Genomic DNA, 26,517 nt, shown 5'->3' with positions numbered 1-26,517 from the left:
ATCTGTGAAGAAATGCCATTTTCCTGATATTGAATCTCCCTGTTTAAAATTATGTTATTTCGTTTATTTGGGTATTCTTTTACGTCTTTCAAAAAACTATTATAGCTTTCAAAACAAAGGGTGTGAAAATTTTTGTTAGATTACCAGAAACCTTATAAATTTTGTTCATACCGTAATTTCTTATTAAAAATTGCACATTCTGAAAGTTGCTGATACATAGGAACTTTACTGACCTTTATATTCTGATTTTATATTTGGCAACCTTGCTGAATTCTTTGTTTTACTAGTTTTTCAGTAGATGCTATTAGATTTTTTTTTCCTTTGGATGCTATTGTATTTTCTATGTAGATAATCTAATAATGATGATAATAATGATGGTGATGATGATAATGATGAGAACTAATGTTTACTGAGCACTTACTATGTGCCAGGTGGTGTTCGAAGCACTTTATGTGTATTAATTTATTTAATCCTCACAACAGTCCTGTGGGGGTAGGTAATATTCCTATTTTATATATGAGAAAATGAAGGACAAAAGTATAAATAAATAACTTGGTAAAAGTCATACACTAGGAAATTAAAAAGCTAGAATATGAACCCAGGTAGTTTGGTTCCAAATCTGTGCTCTGAACCACAAAACTATACCATGTTTTATCTGAGAATACTGACAATTTTGGGGTCCCAAAGCCATCTAAGATTCATGATTTAGAGAATACATATATAATTTAGAAAAATAGACTATTTTATTAGGAACAACACCATGAAGTGAAACTTTAAGCAGTCACGTGGTCCTCTGGGGTAGGTGAAGGAACAGATATCTAAAATGTAAGTATTATATTAACTGAATCTATTTTACTAATTTCAAATGATTTTAGTTTTCCATCAATCAACAAGTACTTCCTTATCACTTTAAAAAGAATTTTTAGTAAAGAATATATGACAAAAATTAAAATACTTTTAGAAATACTTAATTTGATCCTACCTCTAAGTAATAATTGATAACTCATTAGCATGAAAATTTAAGAAACTCCTTAAAATCCAAGATTCATGTGACTGACAGCTAGTTCCAAACTCTTCCTTTTCTTCTATCTCTTATGTCTCATACGAAATAATAGCTTGTCAGGAAGTGATGGTTCCTAACAAGGAGCATAATAAATGCTAAATATTCTTAAAATTTAAAACTGTTATGGAAGATAACTGTCCTCTGCTGACACAGTACTCCTTAATGGATAATGCCATTTTCAATGACTGTATTGAGAGTTTCTAAACTTTTATTTTAATCAGTCATATTTATATCAAGATTACTAAATTATTTTATGGTAACAATTATAAAAAAGTTATTAAATTTGCTACTAAAAATATAACCAACATACTTTTCTTTTTTGTGATAAGCATAATTGCACAAAATGATACATAAGTTAGATGTGGAAACCCCACAATATATTTATAAATCACTTGTATCCAAAAAATTTGGAATTTATACCTTTATCTTGGTGACTATTAGTTGTCCCCAGAAACTGTAAGTCAGAATCCAAACTTCCAGTTTTACCACCTATCTGTGAAAATCCAAGTTGTCCACACTTTGCAGAAAGATTTGTCTGATGAATCCCAGTAGTACCTTTTGAAGAAAGGAAGGGAAAAGATGTGAAAGTACAAGTTAACTTTATTTCTTATTTACATCTTATTTTGCAAATGCTGATGTGATTTATCTAGGAAAAAAACTGAAATAAATAAGTATTGTGAGTCAGGCAGGCATGAAAGAGATAAGGCTTTTGGTACTGTCGGATCCGATTAGTAGCAGAGGTTGAAGGACAGAAAATAGACTGGTAAAGGATAGAAAAAGAAAAGGTATATTGAAGAATATGCACAAAGGCAGATTCTTCCTATAGTTCCCCTTCTTTCATTCTGGAATGTTTCTCCAGACCTGCTTTCCTTCTTCCTGGTATTTACAGTACACACTCTATCCAAAAAATTCTACCGCAGAACTCCTCTACTTTCTTTCCTAACATACCAAGCATTATTCACGCAGTTCTCAAACTTATTCACGCATTTCTCAGATCTCTTTCCCTCTCCAGTGGCTAGTTAAGGTTATTCTTGGGTATGTGAGTGAGTGTGAAGAAAAGAAGGTGACAACGACCCCTCTGGAGTTCAGCTTATTCATCTACAAAATGGGCTGATTGTTTGTAGTTCTGAAATCCTATGATTTTTTTTTTATGTTCTCCCTATGATTTCAAGGTCCTTTATCCTTCATATACTAGACATCTTCTCAGTTAATTCTCACTTCCCTGCTTTTGGTTATACCTTCTGCCTGAATAGTCTCTTTTGCCTTATTGCCAATCTCAAACTCCTTCCTTCTTTAAAGTCCAGCTCAAGTCCAATCTCCTATCTGGAGTTTTCCTAAACTACTTCAATTCCTGTAACTCTTTCTTTCTTGAATTCCTATTTTAAAAAAAAAAGGACAGAACAGAATTGCTCCGTAGGGTTTCCAAGGAGTGGCTGGTGTATTTGAACTGCCATCCCTTTGGTTAGCAGCCTATGGTACTCATAATTCCTGTAGTACTTATAATTCGTATCATCCAATCTAGCATTAAGGTTAATGTTGCCTTATTCACCAGTTATTCAAAATGTGTATGACTGGATAATGAGCTTCTCAATGGAATGAAACCATGAGCCTTATAAAATTCAAAACTATGGTATGAATATAACTGGATATATTCTTGTGTTTCTTTCTCTCTATTAAATAAATGAATTAAACTATAAAATCACTATAACATTTCATTTTTTGTATGAAAATACAAAGGAATTTTACTGCAAAAAAAAGGTCTATACATTCTCCTAGAGGAATAATATTTGGTAAATGCACTGTATCCTCATAGACAACATATCTCAATAGTTAGTATCATTTGGATATTAAATACATGATAACATCTAAAACTCTATCTTCTTCATTTTCCCTTTCCAACTGGGTATCGCGTTGTTGACCCACCACCGTTTTTCTAATAACCTGGGTCCTAAATCTTAAAGTCTTTCCCTATTCCCTTTCTTCATCTTTTATATCCAGTCATCAAATCTTCCTGATTATTCCTTTCTACTCCATCTACAACCTTATTACTCCAGTTTCTTTTATCCTTAATGAAAAAAAATCTCCATTAGCTCCCTGTATCTTAGAAGTATGAGCTTAAATTTCTGAGCCTAGCACACAAGGTTCTCCATATCCCAATTTATCTTTTACCATCCAAAATTAATCATGTCTTGACACAGTTTCCAGAAAATCTCAAGCCTATTTCCAGCATAAGCTTTGCTCTTTCACTCTAACCACTTCTATCACATGCATGCCAAAAAGATGCAGTTCAAGTACTAACTCTTCCTGAAAGCCTTTTCTAACTGATATGGTTGGTCCATGACAATGACCATGTCCTCTGAACTATCATATTTACTTTCTGTAACACTTAGACAATTAAGCATCTTTTCAGTTGCTCCTGCCAAAAGTACTTAGAGTCATTCTTGACTCTTCTCTCTCACACTCCATTTCCTATCAACTCTACCTTTGACATATAATAAGAATCCAATTACTTCTCACTAAATTTAGTACTATGCTGGTCAAAGACTCCATCAACTCTAGCCAGGATTACTACAACAGACTCCTAATCAGCCTCCTTGTTTTCACCCTTGGTCTCCTTTAGTCTATTCTAAACACAACACCCAAAGTGAGCCTGAAGAATATAAAGCAAATGATGTCATACTTTCTTCACCCAGAGTAAAAGCCAAAGTTCATTCAAGTGCACATGAGGCCTCATAAACAAGGATCCCTATTTATCTCTTTGATTTCATTTTCTACTACTCTCTTCCCTTTAGTCACTCCATTCCAGACATACTACCCTTTTTGATCTTTCTCAAGCACGTCCATACACTTCCATCACAGTGACTCTGCGTTGTTTCCTCTCCCTGGAATTATCTGCTCTTCTCTCCTGTTATCTATGTCATTACTTCCTTATTTCTTCAAATATACCCTTCTGGATATGACCTTCTTTCACCACATTATTTGAAATAGCCCCCTCCCCTTCCTCTTCTCTGCTTTATTTTTCCCTACAGCATTTATCTTGTGTTTATTTAATCTCTGCTCACACTCAACTAGAATGCAAGATCTACTAGGCAGGAAGTTTTCTCTTTTGTTGACACATAGGAGATGCTCAAAAATATGGGTTGTTGATTAAATGATTAATGCTCTACATTGCTACTTATAGGGGTCCAGTGAAGGTCTTATGAGACAATTACGTCGAAGTGTCCATCCTTATCAGATGTTCAATAAATGTTTACTGAATTTTAATTGCCTATTTTTTACTTAAATTTTAAATATTTTTTACTAGATTATAAATTCCATGAGCCCTTGAATGAACTTCAAAGTTAAGTCTTAAACTTAAGTCAACACGTTTACTACTTGGAACTGTTACTTACCAGCACACACAGGAAGAGAATCTGGGTTAAAATCCCGGCTGTTCTGAAATAAGTTTCTTGATACTCTTTTTCTGCTAAAACACAAATCGTCCTTGACTGGCATTCCTTGAGAAGGCTTTAATTTTGGAGATGGGATGAAATCGTATGTCGAGAACTATAAGAACAGAATAATAAATTAACAAATTTATATTAAGTCTATTTGGTAATAAATATAACAAAGTAACTTAGATCCAATTATGAAACTAAGATTAAAAGAAAAAATGTGGATTTATCAAATGTACAATGATATAAACAAATAAACATCCACACACAGTATAGCACACTAACAGTTTTTCATTCCATGACAGAAATGTTTTTTTTTCTTCTCTTTTTCTTACTTCACCCCAACCCTTTCCTGTACCTTACCTTGCTACCGAATACATCCGGCAGCTAGGAAGGAAAGAATACAAATGACTAAAAGTGGAAATTACAACTTGAATGGGGAGCAGAACACATCTGATTCAGCAGCATAACCCCTCACACTATGCCACCTTTGAGCATTACACAAGGAATGTTGATTGAAGGTCACTGAACAAGTAAACATCCCACTCTACTATTCTTATTGAGGCAAATTTACTATTCATAATCTGCAAGTCAAACATAAATGTACACATGGTAACCTATGCCATGGTTTTCTTAGGATAGGTCTCTTCGTTAAAAACAAAGTACATAACACTTCACATACATCTGGTACTTTGTGCTTTCCAAGTCTTTTCTCACATACCTCATTTGATCCTTTAGTTATAAAAATGTCAGGACAGAATTTTGAAGTTCTATCTAACTATAGTTAAAGGGCTAAATGAGAGCATGATTCAAGCGTTCAGAATTCTTTACCAATGACAACCTCACTTGTTCTGGATTGCTTCACATTCAACATGGCTATAGAACATTTGAAAAATTGAGCAAACGGAGAGGATATTGTACTTCTGTATATTTATTTGGAGCTTATTGACAAAATCAAAGCTAAGCCTGTAGTGGACTGTAAGCCTTCTTAGTATGTCTCTTGGCAAATGTTGCCAAGTATCAAATAGCACTGCAATACAAATTAAAGATGTCTATTTGAAAGCTTCTTAGCCATTTACAATTTTAAGATTATAAGCTACCTAACATACTAAAGAAGAGCTGGTGGTGCCATGGTTAAGAGCTCAGCTTATAACCAAATGGTTGGCAGTTCACATCTACCAGCTGCTCCTTGGAAACCCTATGGGGCAGTTATACTCTCTCCTACAGGGTTGCTATGAGTCGGAATTGACTCGATGGCAACTGGTTTGTTTTTTGGAATATACCAAAGGTAACTTATTATTCCTCATCTAATTTTGTGAAAAGCCTTTAAGTCCTTCAAAACTAACCCCAAAAAGATTTTTTGATTGTGCTTTAAGTGTAAGTTTACAGCTTAGGTTAGGTTCTCATACAAAAATTTATACACACATTGTTATGTGACCCTAGTTGCTCTCCCTATCATGTGCCAGCACACTCCTCCTTTCCACCCTGCATTTCCTGTGTCCATTCAACCAGCTCCTGTCCCTGTATGCCTTCTCATCTCGCCTCTGGCCAGGAGCTGCCATTTACTATCTACTTGAACTAAAGAGCACTCTCTTCATGAGTATCATTTTATATCTTACAGTCCAGTCTAATCTTTGTCTGAAGAGTTGGCTTCGGGAATGGTTTTAGTTCTGGATTAACAGTGAGTCCGTGGGCCATGTCTTCCGGGATTCCTCCAGTCTGAGTCAGACCATTAAGTCTGGTCTCCAAAAAACATTTTTAAAAAAGACAAATGAAAATGATTTAAATGAAAAAGACCTGACTTTCTCAAAACCCAATACTGGGATTTCGATCAGGATTATAGTTGGTTGGAACCCACTAAAAAGAAAGGCCTGGAGATCAGCTTCTGTAAAGATTACAGCCAAGAAACTATTACAGCCATATAACTATGGAGCCATTGTGTTCTATAACACACAGGATTGTCACGAGTCAGAACTGACTTGATGACAATTTTTTAAATTTAATTAAAAGGACACCAACCAAAACCAAACTCATTGCCATCAAGTCAATCTGGCTCATAGCGACCCTACAGGACAGAGTAGAACTGCCCCCATAGAGCTTCCAAGGCTGTAATCTTTACAGAAGCGGATTGCCTCATCTTTCTCCCGTGGAGCAGCTGATGGAATCGAACTGCTAATCTTATGGTTAGCAGCAGAACACTTAACCACTGTACCACCAGGGCTCCTCAAAAGGACACAATGGAATAAAAATAAAACCAATCACAGTAAACATCTGATTAGATACACTAAATGAAGACATACTAACACAGTTCAAAATAGTGAGTAATCCAGAAATAATTCTGCAATATGGAATACATTTTATATTAGATTTACTTCGTAACTAATTTCTGTTTAGGTATCAGAACATTAGCATTATGCCAAATACATACAACTAGTGGTGGTGGGCGTTGGGTTGGGTGGGGGTGATGGCAGTGGAAAAGTGTGTGTGTGTGAGAATGAGTATGGCATTTTTGGAAATCTAGGTGAAGCTAGTCAGGGATTAAGTTTTGCTGTAAAACACTCATGTTCATTGCAGGATTGTTCACAACAGCAAAAAGATGGAAACAACGTACGTGCCCATCAACAGATGAATGGATAAACAAACTATGGTATATACATACAATGGAACATTACACAACGATAAAGAACAATGATGAATCTGCAAAGCATCTGACAACATGGATGAATCTGGAGGGCATTATGCTGAGTGAAATAAAGCAATCACAAAAAGACAAATACTGTATGAGATCACTATTATAAAAATTCATGAAAAGGTTTATACACAAAAAGAAACAATATTTGATGGTTACAAGAGAGGGGCAGGGTGGGAGGGAAAAACACTAAGTAGACAATAGCTAAGTGGTAACTCTGGTGAAGGGTAAGACAGTACACAATACTGGGGAAGCCAGTACAACTTGTCCAAGGCAAGGCCATGGAAGCTCCATAGACACATCCAAACTCCCTGAGGGACTGAATTACTGGACTGAGGGCTGTGGAGGCTATGGTCTTGGGGAACACCTAGCTCAACCGGCATAACGTAGTTTATAAACAAAATGTTCTATGTTCTACTTTGCTGAGTAGCATCTGGGGTCATAAAAGCTTGTGAGCGGCCATCTAAGATGCTCCACTGGTCTCACCCCGTCAGGAGCAAGGGAGATGAAGAAAACCAGGGACACAAGGGAAAGATTAGTCTAGAGGACTAATGGACCATGAGTACCACAGCCTCCCCCAGATTAAGTCTAGCACAACTAAATGGTGCCTGGCTACCACCATTGACTGCTCTGCCAGGGATGACAATACAGGGTCCCAGACATAAAAAAATGTAGAATGGAATTCTAACTCAAAAAAAAAAAGACCAGATTTATCGGTTTAACAGAAACCGGAGAAACATGAGAGTATCACCCCCGGACACCCTTCTAAATCAGTAATGAAGTCACTCTTGAGGTTCACCCTTCAGCCAAAATTAGACAGGAACGTAAAACAAAACCATACTAAATGGGCACACCAGCCCAGGGGCAAGGTCGAGAAGGCAGGAGGGGACAGGAAAGTTGGTAATGGGGAGCCCAAGGTTGAGAAGCGGAGCATATTGACATGCCATGGGATTGGCAACCAATGTCACAGAACAATACGTGTTTTAATTGTTTAACGAGAAACTAGTTGCTCTGTAAACCTTCATCTAAAGTACAATAAAAAATTTTTTTTGCTGTAGAAAATTCTGTAAAAAATTGAAAGCAGGCTACAGGACACATCAAATATTAATATGAAAGGCTCATTTTGGTCTCTCCTAAAAGTTATCGTTTTCATTCTGAAACCAAAAATTAAAAAAACAAAAAGCAACAACAAAAATAATAAGGACATCAGACGAAGAAAAATACAAAGTAAATACCTTGTTTTATACTTTTTCCAGCACTGGAAGAAGGGGAAAGAGAAATAATGTAAAATATGATTTTATGTACTGCATCTGGATGTATGGAAGACCAAGGGGTATGAAACAAATGTCAGGAAAAATACCAGATTATGAAACAGAAAACCTACCTTCTACTTCTAATTCTAATTTTTTTTAATTCTAGATCTGCTACAAATCAGAAGAGACCTTGGATTAAAAAACTCAACATCTCTGGGCCTTAATTTACCTCATTCATAAAATTAGGAAGTTAAACTACATAATCCCTAAGGTCCTTCCAGTTCTAAAATTCCTGAACATATATAAAAATCATAAAATTTATGGGGCTACTAGAAATATTTCTTCCATTGATTCAGATTAAATAATGTCAATGAAATAATGTCATCACATTACAAATTCAAATATTTTCCTTAAGTTTATCCTGCCTCCTTAATTGACCAATTTGGCTGATTTTCACAAATTGGCTGTTTCTTTCATAAACTATCAGTCAATTAATTAATTTGGCAGATATTTATTTAGCACCTATTATTTGCCAGGTTCTAGGAATATGCTGGTGAATAAAACAGATGATATTTAAAGCTATGAGGCTGAATGAGCTCAATTAAGCGACTGCATGAAGAGAAGAGAAAAGGTCCAAGAATTGAACCCTGGAACACTCTAATGTTTAGAAGTCAGGAAGATGAGGAAGAAGCAGCAAAAGAAACTGAGAAGGACTAGCTAGTGAGATAAGAAAAAGGAGTGTGTGCAGAAAAGAGTTAACATAACAGAGTTGTGACTACTATCCTTCAAAAGTACAAGGTTGGTCCTAGCTTGCACCTGGGAACTTAGACTTTGGGAAAATTCTCACCATTCCCTAAATAATAAAGTGTCTCATTGTGCCTAAGCTGTTTATGCAAAAAATATATGGTTTATACTGAACACCTGATTTCCTTCTAGAGCTTAGAATTTTGATACATGCTAGGCAGAGGGTGCTTACATGACTGATCCCCAATAAAAACCCTGGACCCCTAGGTTTACGCAAACTTCACTGGTAGAAGACATTTAGCAGGTGTTATCACAAAGCAGTATATAGGTGTAGTGATTAAGAGCTACGACTGCTAACCAAAAGGTCGGCAGTTAGAATCCACCAGGCGCTCCTTGGAAATCATATGGGGCAGTTCTACTCTGTCCTTCGACTTGACGGCAACGGGTTTGGTGTTCTTTGGGTATATGACTCCACTGGGAGAGGACACTTGGAGGGCTGTACCTACTTCCTTTGGACATCACCCCAGGAGACTTTTCCCTTGCCTGACTTTGCACTGTATCCTTTTGCTGTAATAAATCTTAGCTGGAAGCATGACTATATGCAGAGTCCTGTGAGTTCTCCTAGCAAATCACTGAAGCTGGGGGTAGCCTTGGCTATCCCTGAAACAGCATGGTATCTTGGATATCAAGTGAATGTGTTAAGAAGAAGGGAAAAGCAACTGAGTCAAGCTGATAGGTCAAGTAAGATGAGGACTGAGAAATGGTCACTGGATTCAGAAGTGACCACTGAACGTTACTGATGACACTGATCAGAAAAATGTTGGTGAAATACAGCAAGGGCCAAAAGTCTGTGTGGAATGGGTTCAAAAGAGAAAGGGAAGAGTCTCGACAACTCTAAGATGTTTTGCTGTAAAGAAAAGCAGGAAAGGGGAGAAAGTGGGATCGAGTGTTTTCTAATGCTGCAAAATAGGGACACAATCATAGTCTGGAGACAAAGGTAGTCTAGAAAATCAAGTTTTCCATGACCAACGTTGTCATGATTCGTCATATTAGCAAAATAGGAACTTTAACAATTCCTGAAAACAAGGTTTCACATTGCTAGGAAATGGTCTGAGACATAGAGAATTTCAGTGAATTGTTTCTTTTCTCTAAAACTTTATAAACATAAGATATGAATAAAATGTAATCTCACTCGTGTGGTTTTCTTCTTATGTCATACTTTGGAACATATATCTCTTTTAAAATGTATTTTAAAAAAAGTCTCACTGATCCTTTTTTAGTCTAGACTAGTTTAATCCAACTGTCTTAGATGTCCACATGTAATTAAGGCTCATTAACAGTATCTGTTATAATGTATTAATTAAATAATATTTGGGAATAGCACATTTCCCCAATTAAAATGTTAAAAATTTAAATGCGCAGTAAAAGATGTCAAGCTAATGCAGATTATTAGTTTTCAAATTTTACTTTCAAACTATTTTCTTTGGTGTTAAATCATTAAATACAGCCATTAGTAACCAAATTATTTTCATCAGGGTGAGTTTTGATACCATCACTGGACTGTTAGTTTGTCATAGTGTGGTGGCTTGTTATGATGCGGGAAGCTATGCCACCTGTATTTCAAATATCAGCAGGGTCACCATTGTGGACAGGTTTCAGAGGAGCTTTCAGTCTAAGACAGAATAGGAAGAAAGGCCTAGCTATCTATTTCTGAAAAGTACCAATGAAAACCCTATGGATCACAAAACAATACTGTTCAATACAGTGTTAGAAAGGAATGCTTATGGAGCAATGGTTAAACACTAAGCTGCTAACTGAAGGTCAGCAGTTTGAACCCACCAGTGGTTCTGGAGAAGAAAGACCTGGCGATCTGCTCCCCTAAAGATTTACAGCCTAAGAAACCCTACGGGGGCAATTCTACTCTGCCATAGAGGGTCTCTATGGGTTGGAGCCAACTCTGTGGAACACAACAACAACGACAACAACATAATGCTAGAAGATGACCCCCTAGGTTGAAAGGCACTCAGAACATGCCATGGCCACAACAATGGACTCGAGCATGCCAATGATCATGGAGACTGGCACAGGAATGGGTAACATTTCATTCTGTTGTACATGGGGTCTCCGATGAATTGAATCTGACTCAATGGCAGCTAACAACAACTTTTGATAGGACAAAAAAAAAAAAAAAAATGAAGGGAAAGAAAGCGGTTTAGAGTAAAATAGAAAAGTACAGGTAAAGTTTTAAAGAGTTGTGAGCTAAAGTTATAAAATGTGAAACCATCTGTTTGGAGCACATTAGGATTCTTAGGAACATGAAACTAAGTTTTCAGTCTTTGAAGTTAATATCTAAAAATTTGATTCACTTAGAGTCTTTAAAGTCATGGTAAATGAAAGTGTTATAAAAAGGAAGCTTCAAACTTAATGGTTTGAAATTTACACAAAATCCAATACCCATTCATGATAAAAACTCTCAGGAAACTAGGAATAGAAGGGGACTTTCTCAACTTGATAAAATGTAGCTAAAAAAAACCCTACAGTTAATCTAATAGTTAATGGTGACAAACCAGATGCTTTTCCCCCTAAGATCAGGAACAAGACAAGGATGTCCCCTTCTTACCAGTCCTATAAACATATAGTACTGAAAGTCCTAGTTCGGTGTGAGAGATCGCTTTTATATGGCCTTTCTTCCCATCATCTTGAAACTCCCACCAAAGTGACTGGGTAGGATTATACAAACAGGATAATTGTGGCCAATCAAGGGGATTAGATAACTTGCTAATAATGCAAATAAAGTTCATGGCACCTGTGTAGGGGTGGGACCACGCAAATAAGGTCTGTGGAACCCTAATGAGGGGATTGGTCAGTTTTGCCATCCCATTAGACTTAAAATGAGCCATCCCAGAGGTGGGAGGAGAGGATCTTACCACCACCAAAAAAGAAGAGCCAGGAGTGGAGTGCATCCTTTGGACCTAGGATCTCTGTGCTAAGAAGCTCTTGGAACCAGGAGGCTGAGAGAGAGAGAGCAGTAACACTGAAGACTGCAAGAAGCGGTGGCAGAGAAACTGTGGCAGCAGAGGCAGGAGACAGTGTGACCGAGTGAGAAAGCTGAGTGCCTTTGTGCAGAAGGCCTGCTGGCAGAGTAGGGTGCCTCTGGACACTTGGTGGAGCTAGGTTTGCTGACTCGCGGAGCCACAGCTGAGCACTTTTGGGCTGAGGCTTACTGGTGGAGTGGGGTGCCTCAGGGCACTTAATGGCAGAGCTAAAAAAGCTGTATAACACTTTCCAGAGCACAGCAGAAGGGGTAAGTGCCAGAAAGAAAGCTTCCTGTAAGCATGACTGAGAAGAGGCTGTCCTGATTAAAGATCTGTATCTGAGCGTTTCCTAACCTAATTGTAACCTGTTACTTCCCTAATAAATCCCAAAACTGTGAGTATGGTCTGTGAGTTTTGTGTGGCCACTGCAACAAATTATCGAACTCAGCAGAAGAGAGTGCCATGGGAGCTGTTGTCTGAATTGGTTAAAACGGAGGAGAGAGGAGCCATATCTGACCACCGCCTCATAGGGATCAACCTTGGGCTGTTGATCTTGATTCTCCTTCCTCCTGTGAAGTCAGAGGAGGTCAGACGCCTCCACCACGCCATCTTTACACCTACCTAATGCAATTAGACAAGTTAAGAAAATAAAAGATATTCAGATTGGGAAGGAAGAAGTAAAACTGTCTTTGTTCGTAGATATGTAATTGCTGATGCAGAAAATTCCAGAGAATCAACAAAAAAAATCCTGGAATTAATAAATGATTATAGCAAGGTAGCAGGATAGAAGGTTAATATACAAGAATTGCTATCCTACATATTAAAAACAAAACACCGTTTACATTTACCCAAACATTTCTCTCATCCTATTGCTAAGGTTGATCTATAAAAACCCACTGGCATCAAGTCAACTCTGACTCATGGCAACCTCATGTGTGTCAGAGTAGGGGTTTTCAGTGGCTGATTTTTGGGAAGTAGGTCACCAGGCTTTTCTTCCTAGGTGCCTCTGGGTGAATTCGAACCTCCAACCTTTTGGTTAGTAGCTGACTATGTTAAAACATTTTTATATATATCTTAAGTCAGAGGAAAAGACGTCCTCTTCTGTTCCAAAGCTAATCTCTCTCTATACCTGTGTTCTTGACCCATTCAATCTTCACGTAAGAACATTATTTCCTTTTCTTTCTCTCTAAAATAGGATAACTGGGACTGAATCCTCCTTCTCTGCCTCTTTAAATCAAGTGTTATTCCCTATTTAAAAACAAAACACAGCAATAACTCCCTGTGCTACTATCTTGCTTGATCTTTTCTTTCATTGTCAACCCTTAGATGTCTTCTCACTTAACAGATATTTAATACCTGTGAGCACAGCACTGCAGTTTGTACAAACAAACATCAAGCCCCTATTATTACAGCGCTTGCCATCTTTGAGGAAGAAGACATGACTAACAGGTGTTAAATACCCAAAGAGAGAAAAATCTAGGCAGTGCTGTAAAGCATAGTCTATAAGCTCCCACTCTGCTTGGTACATAGTAGATGATCAAAACGTTAGGTGTTGAATAAATACTTTGGGTTTACTCATCAACTCATCTCATAAACTTTTAAATTTGGTTTCCGCATATAACATTCTACTAACACTGTTCTTTTCCATGTTCCAATGACCTTCCAATAACCACATCCTCTAACTTGCAAAACCTGTAGACCTAGTAACTATACACATGTGAAGCAAGTAAATTTCTTACTTTTCAGCTTGATAACTACTATGACCCTGGGTGACGCAAAAAGTTAACATATTTCGCTGCTAACCAAATGCTTAAAGGTTTGAGTCCATCCAGAGGTGCCTTAGAAGAAAAGTCTGGCCATCTACTTCTGAAAAATCAGCCACTGAAAGCCCATCAAGCACAGGGTCATTACGGTTGGAGCTGATTCACTGGCAACTGTTCTTTTTCATTTATTTATTTATTTTTACCACCACCTGTCTGTCAGTTTGTCATACTATGGTAGCTTGCTGTTGCTGCAATGCCGGAAGCTATGCCATTGGTATTTCAAATACCAGAAGAGTCACCCATGGAGGGCAGGTTTCAGTGGCACTACAGATCACAATAGACTAGGAAGAAGGGCCTGGCAATCTATTTCCAAAAATTAGCCAATGAAAACCTTAAGGATCACAACAGAGTATTGTCCAACTCGCTTGCTTTCGACACATCATCAGCAGGGATCAATTACCGAAGGAAGACATCATATTTGGTGAATTGGAGGGCCAGCAAGGGTGAGGGAGGCCCTAGATAAGATGGGTTGGCATAATAGCTGTATCGGTGAATTCGAATATGCTGGTGATTTTAAGGATGATCCAGAACTGGGCAATGTTTCGTTCCATTGTACATAAGGTCCCCATGAGTCGGAGAAGACTCAACAGCAGCTATCTATCACTTTTACTATGTTGTGAAAGAAATCTGTTAGAAAAATGTAGCTAATATGGTAGCCAGCTAGCAATGTCTGACTCACTTGATCCCACTAACCCATTAAAACACTCACAACACAATGAAATACCATGTCACACCCACTAGGAAGGCCATTATTTAAAAAAAACAAAACATAAAATAATAAGTGTTGGAGAGGATGTGGAGGAATAGGGACTTTCGTCCACTGCTGGTGGGATTATAAAGTGGTGCAGCTGCTGTGTAAACCAGTTTGGTGGTTCCTCAAAGAGTGGATAGAGAATTACCATATGTCCTTGCAATTCCACTTCTAGGTATATACTGAAAAGACTTGAAAGCAGGGCGCGATGCAGTGTGTGGACTCCTGAGCTTACAGCTGTTACCCACTGACCTAGCTCGTGGGGGCTAGGGATGAGCTGACCGGAACCTGACCGAATGAACGGGAAGATGTTTGATACCGTAAGCTGGTGTAAAGTGCTGCAATTTGATGGCTTGCTCTAGACTGGACTTTGCTTATGAATACAGATGCTCAATGTTCCAACTGGAATAGAAGATTCTTCGAGACCAAAGAACATGCTTGTCTCCTCAGATTACTGGTTTGATAAGGGTGGGTAATTTAAACACTGGCTATCTAAAACAAGGGGAGATAAAGGTATGAAGTGGTTGGCTCACATACTTTCATGGGTGTGCTTACATTAAATGAGGGAAACGAAGGAGGATCCCTACTGAATAGTTTCCTCTTTTCCTGATGGGTCTGGAGAAGAGAGGGTGGGGGGATTATATATGATTCAGTTGTGTGTGATGATTGTTAATAACAGTTAATTGTGTTTATAAAAACTGTAATTACAGAAGCTGTAAGTGTAAAAGAGTGGACCAAGGGGAAGGCACTGTTGGACTTAAGTACAGTGGCTGAACCTAAAGTCCCTTAAAGGTTTTCCTGTGCCTTTGTAAAGGTTTTGTAAAGCTCAGAGCAAGGGAATAATCTTCTTTTAGCTAAACTTTATTAGAGGAAGGAAAGGGTGAAGACGAGGCAAAATACTGGAGAACGTGAACAGATCAGATGGACACCTGCAGCAGACCTGAATGGCTGGTACCTGAGTAACCTCACCCTTTGGACTCTTTTGCCCTACTGAAGGACTAATTGTTAATAACTGTTCTGGACTGGTAAAATGATTGGGAGTGGGGAAGTTTATCCTTCAAGTATGAAAGGGCCAATGGCTAAAAAAGTCAGGGGGTGGCCTGTGATGCAGTGAATTAATATGGCCCTTCTAGCCATATCTTTGTGACTCCCACCAAATGACTAGGTGAGCACTATGCAAATGAGGTGCTTGTGGGCCACCAAGGGGTTTGGATAGCTTGCTGATAATCTAAATGAGGCGCATGGCACCCTTGTGGGGGTGTGACCATGTAAATAAGGTGTATGGAACCCTAACAAGGGAACTGGTCAGTTTTGCCATCCTGCTAGGCTTAAAAGAACGGTCAATCCCAGAGCAGAGGGAACCTAACTATCACCAAGAAGAAGAGGCAGGAGCGGAGCTTATCCTTTGGACCTGGGATCCCTGTGCTGTGACCCTCCTAGACCCAGGACACAAGGAGAGACAGCTATAAGACCAAAGATGGCGAGAGATGGAGAGAAGCAGTGGCAGAGAAATGGTGGCAGCAGAGGCAGCTGAACCAGGAGACCGGCAAGCAACAGCGTGGTGGGCTTCCTGGTCCACAGAGCAAGAAATCTGACTTCAGGCCAGGAAAACTGACTTCAGGCCAGGGCTTACTGGTGCAGTGGGGTGCCTCTGGCACTTATCAACAGAGCTAAAAGAGCTTTACATCACTTGCTGGAGCAAGACAGGGGCTATGGGGCCAGAGAGAGGCACCCTTCCAGCATGGGCTGAGAACAAGTAAGAGTGTTCCTGAACCTGAACTGTAACATGTTAAAAAAAAAAAAATAAACCTCAAAACTCAGTATGGTCTGTGAGTTCTATGTGGCTACTATAATGAATTATCGAACCCAGCAGAGAAGTAGAGAGTGCTGAGAGAGGGACAGTTGGTGTCAGCATTGGTAAAAAGGTGGAGGATAGAGGCATGTCTGACCTCTGTCTCATAGGAATCAGCCTTGTACATGGATCTTGATTCTCCTTCCCCTTTGTGAAGTTAGAGGAGGTCAGACACCCTTGCCACACCATTTTCACACAGGGACTCAAACAGATACTGTTCACCAATGCTTGTTGCAACATTATTCATAGTAGCCAAAAGTAGAAACAATCCCAGTGTCCATCAGCAGATGAATGGATAAACACAATATGGTATATACGTATAATGGAAAATTATTCTGCCTTCAAACGGAATAATATTCTAATATAGGTGGCCTCCAACTTATGACAGGGTTCTGTTCCCACAATTCCATTGTAAGTAGCATGTGACGTTAAGTTAGATACCTAATTTTTTTTCCATTTTCATTATTATTACCTTTTATTATCAGTATCTTTATATATCATAACAAAGGACATCTGTGAGTGAACAGCAGAGAATGATAACATCAGGAAATTAGGTGCTGCAACACTGTATGTGGTACATATTACTAATGATAAGATGTACAAAAAAAAAGACAGTCATAAGCGCAGCTCATTATACCTCAAATACTTTGTAAACTGGGGACTGCCTGTACATGAGGAACCCTGAAAACATCATGCTACATGAAATAAGGCAGACACAAAAGGACAAATACTGTATATCCCATTTGTAAGAAACATCTAGAATAGATGAATACATAGAGACCAAAAAGTAGATTAGTGGTTACCATGGGCTGGGGAAGGGAAGAATGAGGGGTTTTTTCTTAGTGGGTACAGAGTTTCTATTTGGGATGATGAAAACATTTTAGAAACAAATAGTGGTGATAATTATACAACATGTGAGTATAATGTCACTAGATTCTACAGCTGAAAACAATAAAAATGGCAAAAAAAAAACAAAACATAGTGATGCAAAGTCAGAATATCCCAGGAATCTTGTTATTATGTCTGTAATATACCAGAATACAAAAATAGTCCACTAAATGGTGGAAACAATAAACAAGTAAAAGTCTAAATATTCAAAAGTGAGAGATCAGTTAACACATCATGATATTATATGATCTAAAACTAAGTCCTTCGGTGGCGCGACTGACTAGTAGATGGAAGGCTGGCAGTTCAAACCCACCCAGAGGGGCCTCAGAAGGCAGCCCTGGCAATCTGCTTCTGAAAGATCACAGCCTTGAAAATCCTATGGAGCAGTTCTACTCTGCACACGTGGGGCCACCATGAGTCCGAATAGACTAGAGGGCAAGTAACAACAATGCTACTAAATAAAATTCTACTACAGAATATTATCAAAGTAAGTAAAAAGGAGACTTTTATATATGGAAAAAAGAATATATACCCGTATACATAAACAAAAATGATACTGGAAATATAGGCAACAAAATATTAACTCTGGATCTTTCTCAGTAATGGGATGGCTGAAAATTTAAAATTTCTTCTTTGTGCTTTTTCACATTGCCTAGTTTTCTTCAATAATAAGCATACATAATTTTTTTTATCATCAGAAGAGTTATTAAGAAGAAATTAAGAGAAAAAATCAAGAGAAAAGTAGCTTCAAAAAGTATTTTGCAAAAAGGATATAATAATAAGTCATGCTTTTCTGTTTTCAACCTCCTCAATATCTGTGCTACATTTAACAGTGCTGATGACTCCTTGAAACTCCCTCTCTACTTGGCTTCTAAAATCTTATTCTTTCTTGGTTCTCTTCCAATTCTTAAGCACTCTTTTCCTTGTTTGGTTCTATCTCCTATTGCTATTCCCTAAATGAGCCTGTATGCCAAGACTGAGACTTAACCAGTCTGTTCTTCCTCTATGCTACTCTGTTCATTGGCAAGCCCATCTATTCTCATAGTTTCTACAATTCTCAGCACATGACTTTCAAAGTCTACATCTCCACCTCTTTTCATGTTTTTTGTAGTCTCCAAACTTAACTGGAATGTTCTATCTTCCTTCACCTAAAACTCATTTTTCCTCCTAAAATTTAGGCCTTCCTAGATCTATTCACAGATCCATTATGCATTTAGTTACCTTGCTCAAATTTTAGAGTTAGCCTTCTTTCTCTCTCCTCCAACACTTAGTCACTAGATCTTTGGAAATATCTCTTGGATTCATCTGTTTCTTTCCAGTCTGATAGTCTGCTAAATTCTCCTAAAACTCAAAACCTCACAACTAAAGCACTCCAAAAAATATCTAATTGGTCTCCTAGTTTCCGGTCTTTAGCTTTTCTTTAAAAAACAAAAAATAAAGAAACCTACACATTGCTGTTGTTGCGAATAATTTTCCTAAAGCATTGATTCAAAAAAATGAACAAACAAAAAACACCTATAATTTCAAATCGCTGTTAAAATAATAGGCTAAAGTCTTTGGTGCGGCATTCAGTCATCTCCAATCTAGTCCCTCACTCCTTCTTGTAACTTTATTTCCCATTACTAGGCTACAGAAACTACCCTGCCAGTCAAACTGGTCTATTTACCTTCAAAATAAGCTATAAAACGTGTTGCTGTTGAGTCAATTCTGACTTGAAGCAACCCTAACAGGACAGACTAGAAATGCCGCATAGTGGTTAAGTGCTCAGCTGCCAACCAAAATGTTGGCAGTTCAAATCCACCACCCGCTCCTTGGAAACCCTATGGGGCAGTTCTACTGTGTCCTGTAGGGTCACTGTGAGTTGGAACTGACTCGATGGCACCTAACAACAACACAGGGTTTCCTAGGCTGTAATCTTTACAGAAGCGGACTGTCACATCTTTCTCCCATAGAGTGCCTGGTGGGCTCGAACATCTGACCTTTCAGCTAGTAGCTGAGGGTGCTACCAGGGCTCCTTCCAAAATAAATTATAGGAGTATGTAATTAAAACATTCAAGACTTCTTTATACAGAAAATGTTCTATATCCTACTTTGGTGAGTAGTATCTGGGGTCTTAAGAGTTTGTAAGCAGCCATCTAAGATGCTCCACTGGTCTCACCCCATCTGGAGCAAGGAAGAACGAAGAAAACCAAAGACACAAGGGAAAGATAAGTCCAAAGGGCTAATGGACCACAAGTACCACAGCCTTTACCAGATTGAGTCCAACATAACTAGACGGTACCTGGCTACCACCACCGGCTGCTCTGACAGGAAACACAATAGAGGGTCCTGGAAAAAGCTGGAGAAAAATGTAGTACAAAATTCTAACTCACAAAAAGAAAAAAAAAAGACCAGACCTACTGTTCGGACAGAGACTGGAGAAACCCCAAGGGCATGGTCCCCAGACATCCTTTTAACTCAGTACTGAATCACTCCTGAGGTTCATCCTTCAGCCAAAGATTAAACAGGCCCATAAAACAAAACCATACTAAAAGGGCACACCAGCCCAGGGGCAAGGATGAGAAGCCAAGAGAGGACAGGAAAAGTTGGTAATGGGGAACCCAAGGTTGAGAAGGGGAGACTGTTGACATGTTATGGGGTTGACAACCAGTGCCACAAAATATGTGTATTAATTGTTTAATGAGAAACTAATTTGCTCTGTAAACCTTCATCTAAAGTACAATAAAAAAAAAAATAATAAAGCATTCAAGACTCTCTTTTCTGGAAGCTTTGCTGTTTAATGTCACTAACCAATGTTACATATGGACAAGGCTGAGAGAACAATTAGCAGTGGATTCCAAATGTTAAGGCAGAGCCTGGGCAAGGGCCAGTCCAGTACAAATCAGACCAGGTGCCAGGCCTGTTTCTGAGCGCAGAAGACATCTGAATATTTGACATGCATAAAAGGAAGTGGTGAGATCTGCTACAGGAAGTCTTAAGGCTATAGAGAGAGCCAGCATCTGGTATTAAATAAGGATATCATTGGTCTAAGTTAAGGAGCCCTGGTGGCACAGGGGTTAAACACGCTGCTGCTAACCAAAAGGTCAGTGGTTTGAACTCGACCAGCCACTCTGTGGGAGATGGATGTGGCAGTCCGCTTCCCTAAAGATTACAGCCTTGGAAGCCCTAAGGGACAGTTCTACTCTGTCCCATAGGGTCGCTGTGAGTCGGAATCAGCTCCACAGCAATAGGTTTGATATTGGTTTGGTCTAAGTTATTCAGTATTGCAGTACTAATACGCCACATTTTGCTCTGAGGCTTGGTGGTTCACTAGGAGCAGGGGAATTCAGTTAACACATGACAGGCACATCTCTGCATCCATGCATTATGCCTTTTGTTGTTCCATCCATTCCCCTTGACAAGAATGCAATTCACCCTTTCTCTACTTAAAAGAGGAAACCCTGGTGGTGTAGTAGTTAAGAGCTATGGCTGCTAACCAAAACGTAGGCAGTTCGAATTCCCCAGGCGCTCCTTGGAAACCCTAAGGAGCAGTTCTACTTTGCCCTGTAGGGTTGCTATGAGTCGGAATCGACTCAACAGCAGTGGGTTTGGGTTTGGGTTTGGTTTTCTACTTAAAAGTGTTAGCTTCTGTCAAGGAATAGGTCAAATTCACCTGTTCAGGAACACTATGAAAATTTCCCAAGCCCTCATAATGAAAGAATTTGTATAGGGAGAAAAGGTTAGTCATACCCTTTACTTGATAGTGTGGTGGTGAAAAGCACAGACTCTGGACCCATAATGCCTAGGTCCAATCATCTATCTGCCATTTACTAAGAGATCTTAAGCAAGTGCCCAAAACATAGTAAGTGCTACTTATGAGTTAGCTGCCTTTAATATTATTATTAAATAATATTAACAATAATTAGTCTTATTGGTACGTTATACATGAGTAAAGTTAGACATACAAAGTTTATGTCATGTCTACAATCACAGTGGTAAACTAGTACTAGAACCCAGTCTCCTGACTCCTAATTGTCTGCATATCAATATTCGTTTTATTTTCTTCTCTGACTTTTTTAGTAATTACTGCTTCTATCAGTTATTTGACATTTAATTGTGCTACTTCCTATGTTATCTTTTAATGCCGATATCCTGTCTCCCTAACTATAAACTTTTTTTTTTTTTTAACAAACTATTAAGGACAAAAATCTCATTTTTATATACTTGCCATATACACAGGGTACCCTATATATATATAGTATGCACTTAAGGAAGGTTGATTGATAGTATTAGCTTTTTTCCCCCCTTTTACCCAAGAGTCAATTGTTCTTTGCAATCTGCTGTCCCTTTTTGGGGGGCAAAGTGCTGGGTGTGGAGGAGAGAAGAAAACTAACTTCAGCAAAGCATTTTTGGCAATAGGTAATTTAACCATTTCTGACTCTCAAACTACTTTTATCTGTACCTTCTTTTTTCTTCTTTTAGAATGCATATGCCCACGCATACACACACAAAATTTTTATGGAAATGGCAAAGGACGTAGGAGTGAGGCGAGAAGAGGCTGCTACTGACATATTTGTATTTTATCTTGAAGGCTGTTAGAGCCACTGAAGGATTTTAAGCAAGATGGGTGATTGGTGTGAGATTTGGAGAGATTTTGGGAGATATTTGGTTATATTTATATATTTTAAGCAAGATGGGTGATTGGTGTGAGATTTGGAGAGATTTTGGGAGATATTTCAGCTCTTGTTTGCCCACAAAATGTAGGTGCCTGAGATTTATAACTTAGACTAATTCTATTACTGTTTTGGAGCGATACTGTATCATGTATTAAAGGAATTTGGTCTGATTTTGAATTTTACATGCTTATTCTGGGAGAGAAAGTCCCTTTTTTCTTTCCCTCCTGAAAAATCTGAAAAGACACATGATTTCAATGTTATTTCTTATTAGAACTCAGGAATGGTCATGGAATATGGGAGAGAATAAAGGGGGGAAACTGCATACTATCCTTATACATAATAATATTTAAATATTTGATCCCTACTCTCCATTAAAATAATTTCCAATGTAGTTCTCTAGAGACAGTCTCTGAGCTAGTAATTATAACTGGATTTTTTGGGTAAGTTTTAATCACTAAAGCATCTTTCAAAAGCAACATATGTCTACACTGCCATTTCTGAAGTGCATTTATTTTCAGATTCTTGAAGCTTTGGCCAGCACTAGGATCTTCTTGTTATATATATACATACATACATATATAGATACATATATATACACTGACATTTCAGACTTGACACATAAGAAGCAGTGATAAGATTAATGTTTACAGAAAAATCATTTGCTGCCAGATAATACTAACAATACGCAAGAATAACCACAGGCAAAACTGATTGGATACACCAAACGAAAGCTGAGGGCATTAAAAATGTTTTAGGTACAAAAGTTCCATAAACGTATCAGGGAATATTTGGTACAACGAGAGCTTGAGCTTCTTGTGTTCAATTTTTATACCTAATTTAGTTATAATAAATCTTGAAATTATTTCAAAACATTTTCAAATTTTGGAAACGGAAGGAACCGTAGAGAGCACTAAGTTCATTTCCATTATTGTACAGACTTGAGACCTAATGCAAAAAGTCCAAACTTCTTATTTGAAAAATGATCTCCATACTTTGCTCCTGCTTACACCTTCTGTACCATCATCTGCTAGTCCCCATTAGACCCTTGTGTCAGCAATGCAGGCTCACCATTCTCCTCTTAATTTGCTAAATTCTTTCATAATTCAGTGTCTCTGAACATACTATTCATCTGATCTGAAATTCACTGGGACTCATCCTTACTCAGCCAGAGTGTTCCTCGGAAGCAAGCATGGTGAGACTTTGTCTCATATACTTTGGACACGCCATCAGGAGGGACCAGTGCCTGGAAAAGGACATCATGCTTGGTGAAGTAGAGGGTCAGTGAGAAAGAGGAAGACCCTTGACAACATGGATCGTCACAGTGGCTGCAACAGTGGGCTCAAACATAACAATGGTTGTGAGGATGGCGCAGGACTGGGGAATATTTTGTTCTGTTGTACGTAGGGTCGCTGAATCAGGACCAACTTGAGGGCACTTAACGGTAACAACAACATCCAAACTCTGCATATCCCTATTCAGCTTTCAACACAGTGAACAATCACCCAGAGAAAAGAATTAATTCAAGAAAAGTTTGAACACAGAACTCTGTGGGATAATTCTAAGCACAAAAAGAATAAAGAAATCTTGAATGTTACTTGGTAGATAGCTGTTGTGTTATTGGTATAGTAGTTATTTTTGTGTTTTGTAGGATATGGTATATGAGTAAATTTGATGCCGGGAATCAGGGTTTCACTGTGCAGAAGAGAAATACAAATACGGAATAAGGAAAGAAGAACAGCCCTGTAGTACTGAATTGGAACTGGAGGTATCAGTACGAATTAAAAAAAAAAAAAGTACTTCTGCCTCTGTCCACTGAAAGGGCCAATACGCTACAGCAAACAGCAGCACTGAACACATCTATATACCCAGACTTTTGTTTTAAATACCAACCAGTCTCTACTAACAGGCAGAGTCCCTGGATGGTGCAAGTCGTTTGTGCTTGTCTACTAACCTAAAGGTTGGCAGTGGGAACGCACTCAATACTAACCTAAAGGTTGGCAGTGGGAACGCACTCAATGGCACCGTGAAAGAAAGGTCTGGCAATCTGCTTCTGTAAAGCCAAGAAGACCCTATGGAGCAGTTCTACTTCAACACATAGTGTCGCCATGAGTTGGAATCCACTTGATGGCAATGGGTTTGGTATTGGGTTTTACTAAACAGGGTACTCAGTTGTAGGGCTCCTTGAAGTAATAGCTAATTGCAGGTCTGGAGCAAGAAAAGTAAGGTAAGCCTGGGCGTCATGCTAAGTTTAAGTTAAGGAAGCAACTCAACTCAAAGACTAATAGCATCATATCAAAAGGGCATAGGAGCCAGCCATTGGTCAAATTTGGGACAATTCCAGCAGTGAATAGAATATTGATGAACTTAATTATTACATATAGAATAAAAAGAATGTCAATTAACCAATATAGAAGAAACGTTAGCTTTATTTTTTTAATCACCCTTTTGTAACCCCTAATATAATATGTAAGGAGCCCTGGTGGCACAGTGGCTAAAGTGCTCGACTGCTAATCAAAAGGTCAGTGGATTGAACCCACTAGCTGCTCTATGGGAGAAAGACGCAGTAGTCTGCTTCCAAAAAGATTTACAGCCTTGGAAGCCCTATGGGATAGTTCTACTCTGTCCTATAGGGTCGCTATGTGTTGAAATCAACTTGAAGGCAGTGGGGGTTTGATATTTGGATTGGAATGTAATAAATGGTCAAGACAGGGATCATTAATAGATGCTAAGAACAGTAGGTCAAAGGTTGTTGGGGTATTCATAAGGTTTCAAAGCATCACCCTACAAATTATTTGCTAATTATAATACCAGAAATAGACCTTTACAATGGAGAGAGATGGCTATCATTACCTTAACCAAATGATAAAATTTAGCATCACCAATAGTGGCGCAACCTGATAGTACATGCCTTGTGATATAAAGTAACATGAAGTCCACAACATCCCCTATGTAATGTCCTTGCCAAAAACCTTACCTTGAATCTAATCATAAGGAAACAATCAGAAAAATTAAGAACATAGAACATTCTACAAAACCACCCAGGCTCCTCAAAAAGTCATTGTCATGAAAAAACAGACAGACAAGCAAATAGGTGGCAGTATTGTTCTAGGAAAAAAAGACATATTAACCACATGAACCTTGATTAGATCCTGAGAAAAAACTAAAACAAAAACTATAAAATGCATCTATGAGACAACTGCAGAAATTTAAATGCAGGCTACGGATTAGATATTATTGAATTACTATTCGTATTCTGTGGTACGATAACGGTATTGTGGTGATAAAGGAGAATGTTCTTATTTTTAGGAGATGCATGCAGAAATATTTAAGGGTGAGATGTCGAGATACCTGCAACTTATTTCCAAACGATTTGACAAATATGGCAAGTTGTTAATAAGTGGTCAAGCATACCTGTTGCCCGTTGCCACTGAGTCAATTCTGACTCATAGCGACCCCACAGGACAAGGCAGAACTGGCCCACACAGTTTCCAAGGAGCGCCTGGTGGATTTGAACTGCTGACCTTTTGGTGAGCAGCAATAGCACTTAACCACTATGCCACCAGGGTTTCATAGGTGAAGTATATAGGTATTCATTGTACTAATTTTTTTTTTAACTTATCTGTAGATTAGGAATTTTCAAAATAAAAACTTCTGGGGAAAAGTCTCAGTTCAAATATCACACCTTCTCTGAAGGTTCTTTTGACTTTTTAGTTGTTCTATCCCACAGGATTCTGTGTATACTTCTATTTTAGCACTTAACAAATTTGTAGCTGCCTGTTTATAGGTCTTCTCTTCTAAATTGTATGGAACTGGTCTTTATTCCCAGAACTTAGCTGTATATCCGGCACGTAGGTACTCAGTGTTTGTTGTATGAATGAGGCAAGTGACATGTCCAAGGTGACAGGTCAAAACCAAAATCCAGGTATTGTCTACAACACGCTGTACCTCAAACTGAATTGAATCCATTGGGCAGAAAGCCTGTTAAATTCAATCAAATCCATTCAGCAGAAAGCCTATTAAATAGTCTTATGTGTCCTGTAAGGAATTCCTGGGTGGCACAAATGGTTACACGTTTGGCTACTAACCAAACGGGTGGGTTGCAATCTACCCAGAGGTACCCTGGAAGAAAGGTCTGGCAATCTATTTCCAAAAGATCAGTCATTGAAAACCCTACGGAGCACAGTTCTACTCTGACACACATGGGGTTACCATGAGTTGAATCCACAACAACTCGTATTGGTTATGACCTGTACCATTATAATGGATACCCACATCAACATTCAACTGGATTTAAATTCAAAGCAAAATAACCCTCAGGCCACTTCACCAT

The 26,517-nt window shown here is 38.4% G+C and overlaps 1 protein-coding gene across 1 annotated transcript in view; it reads right to left on the bottom strand.

Annotated features, from left to right (window-relative positions):
* The window catches only part of TOGARAM1 (TOG array regulator of axonemal microtubules 1), a 103,009-nt gene that overhangs the window by 73,480 nt on the left and 3,012 nt on the right, over positions 1-26,517 (bottom strand). Inside the window, exons 2-3 of the mRNA XM_023546130.2 lie at positions 4,456-4,609; positions 1,484-1,618 (exon numbers count right to left, since the gene is read on the bottom strand). Coding sequence (XP_023401898.2) covers positions 1,484-1,618; positions 4,456-4,609 — 289 coding nt within the window. The remainder of the gene's footprint in view (positions 1-1,483; positions 1,619-4,455; positions 4,610-26,517) is intronic.

The sequence above is a fragment of the Loxodonta africana genome, chromosome 10 (genome assembly GCF_030014295.1).
Source record: "Loxodonta africana isolate mLoxAfr1 chromosome 10, mLoxAfr1.hap2, whole genome shotgun sequence".
NCBI classification, from domain to species: Eukaryota; Metazoa; Chordata; class Mammalia; order Proboscidea; family Elephantidae; genus Loxodonta; species Loxodonta africana.
The sequence above is the reverse complement of the archived record's forward strand: the minus strand, read 5'-3'. Positions and strand labels throughout refer to the sequence as shown.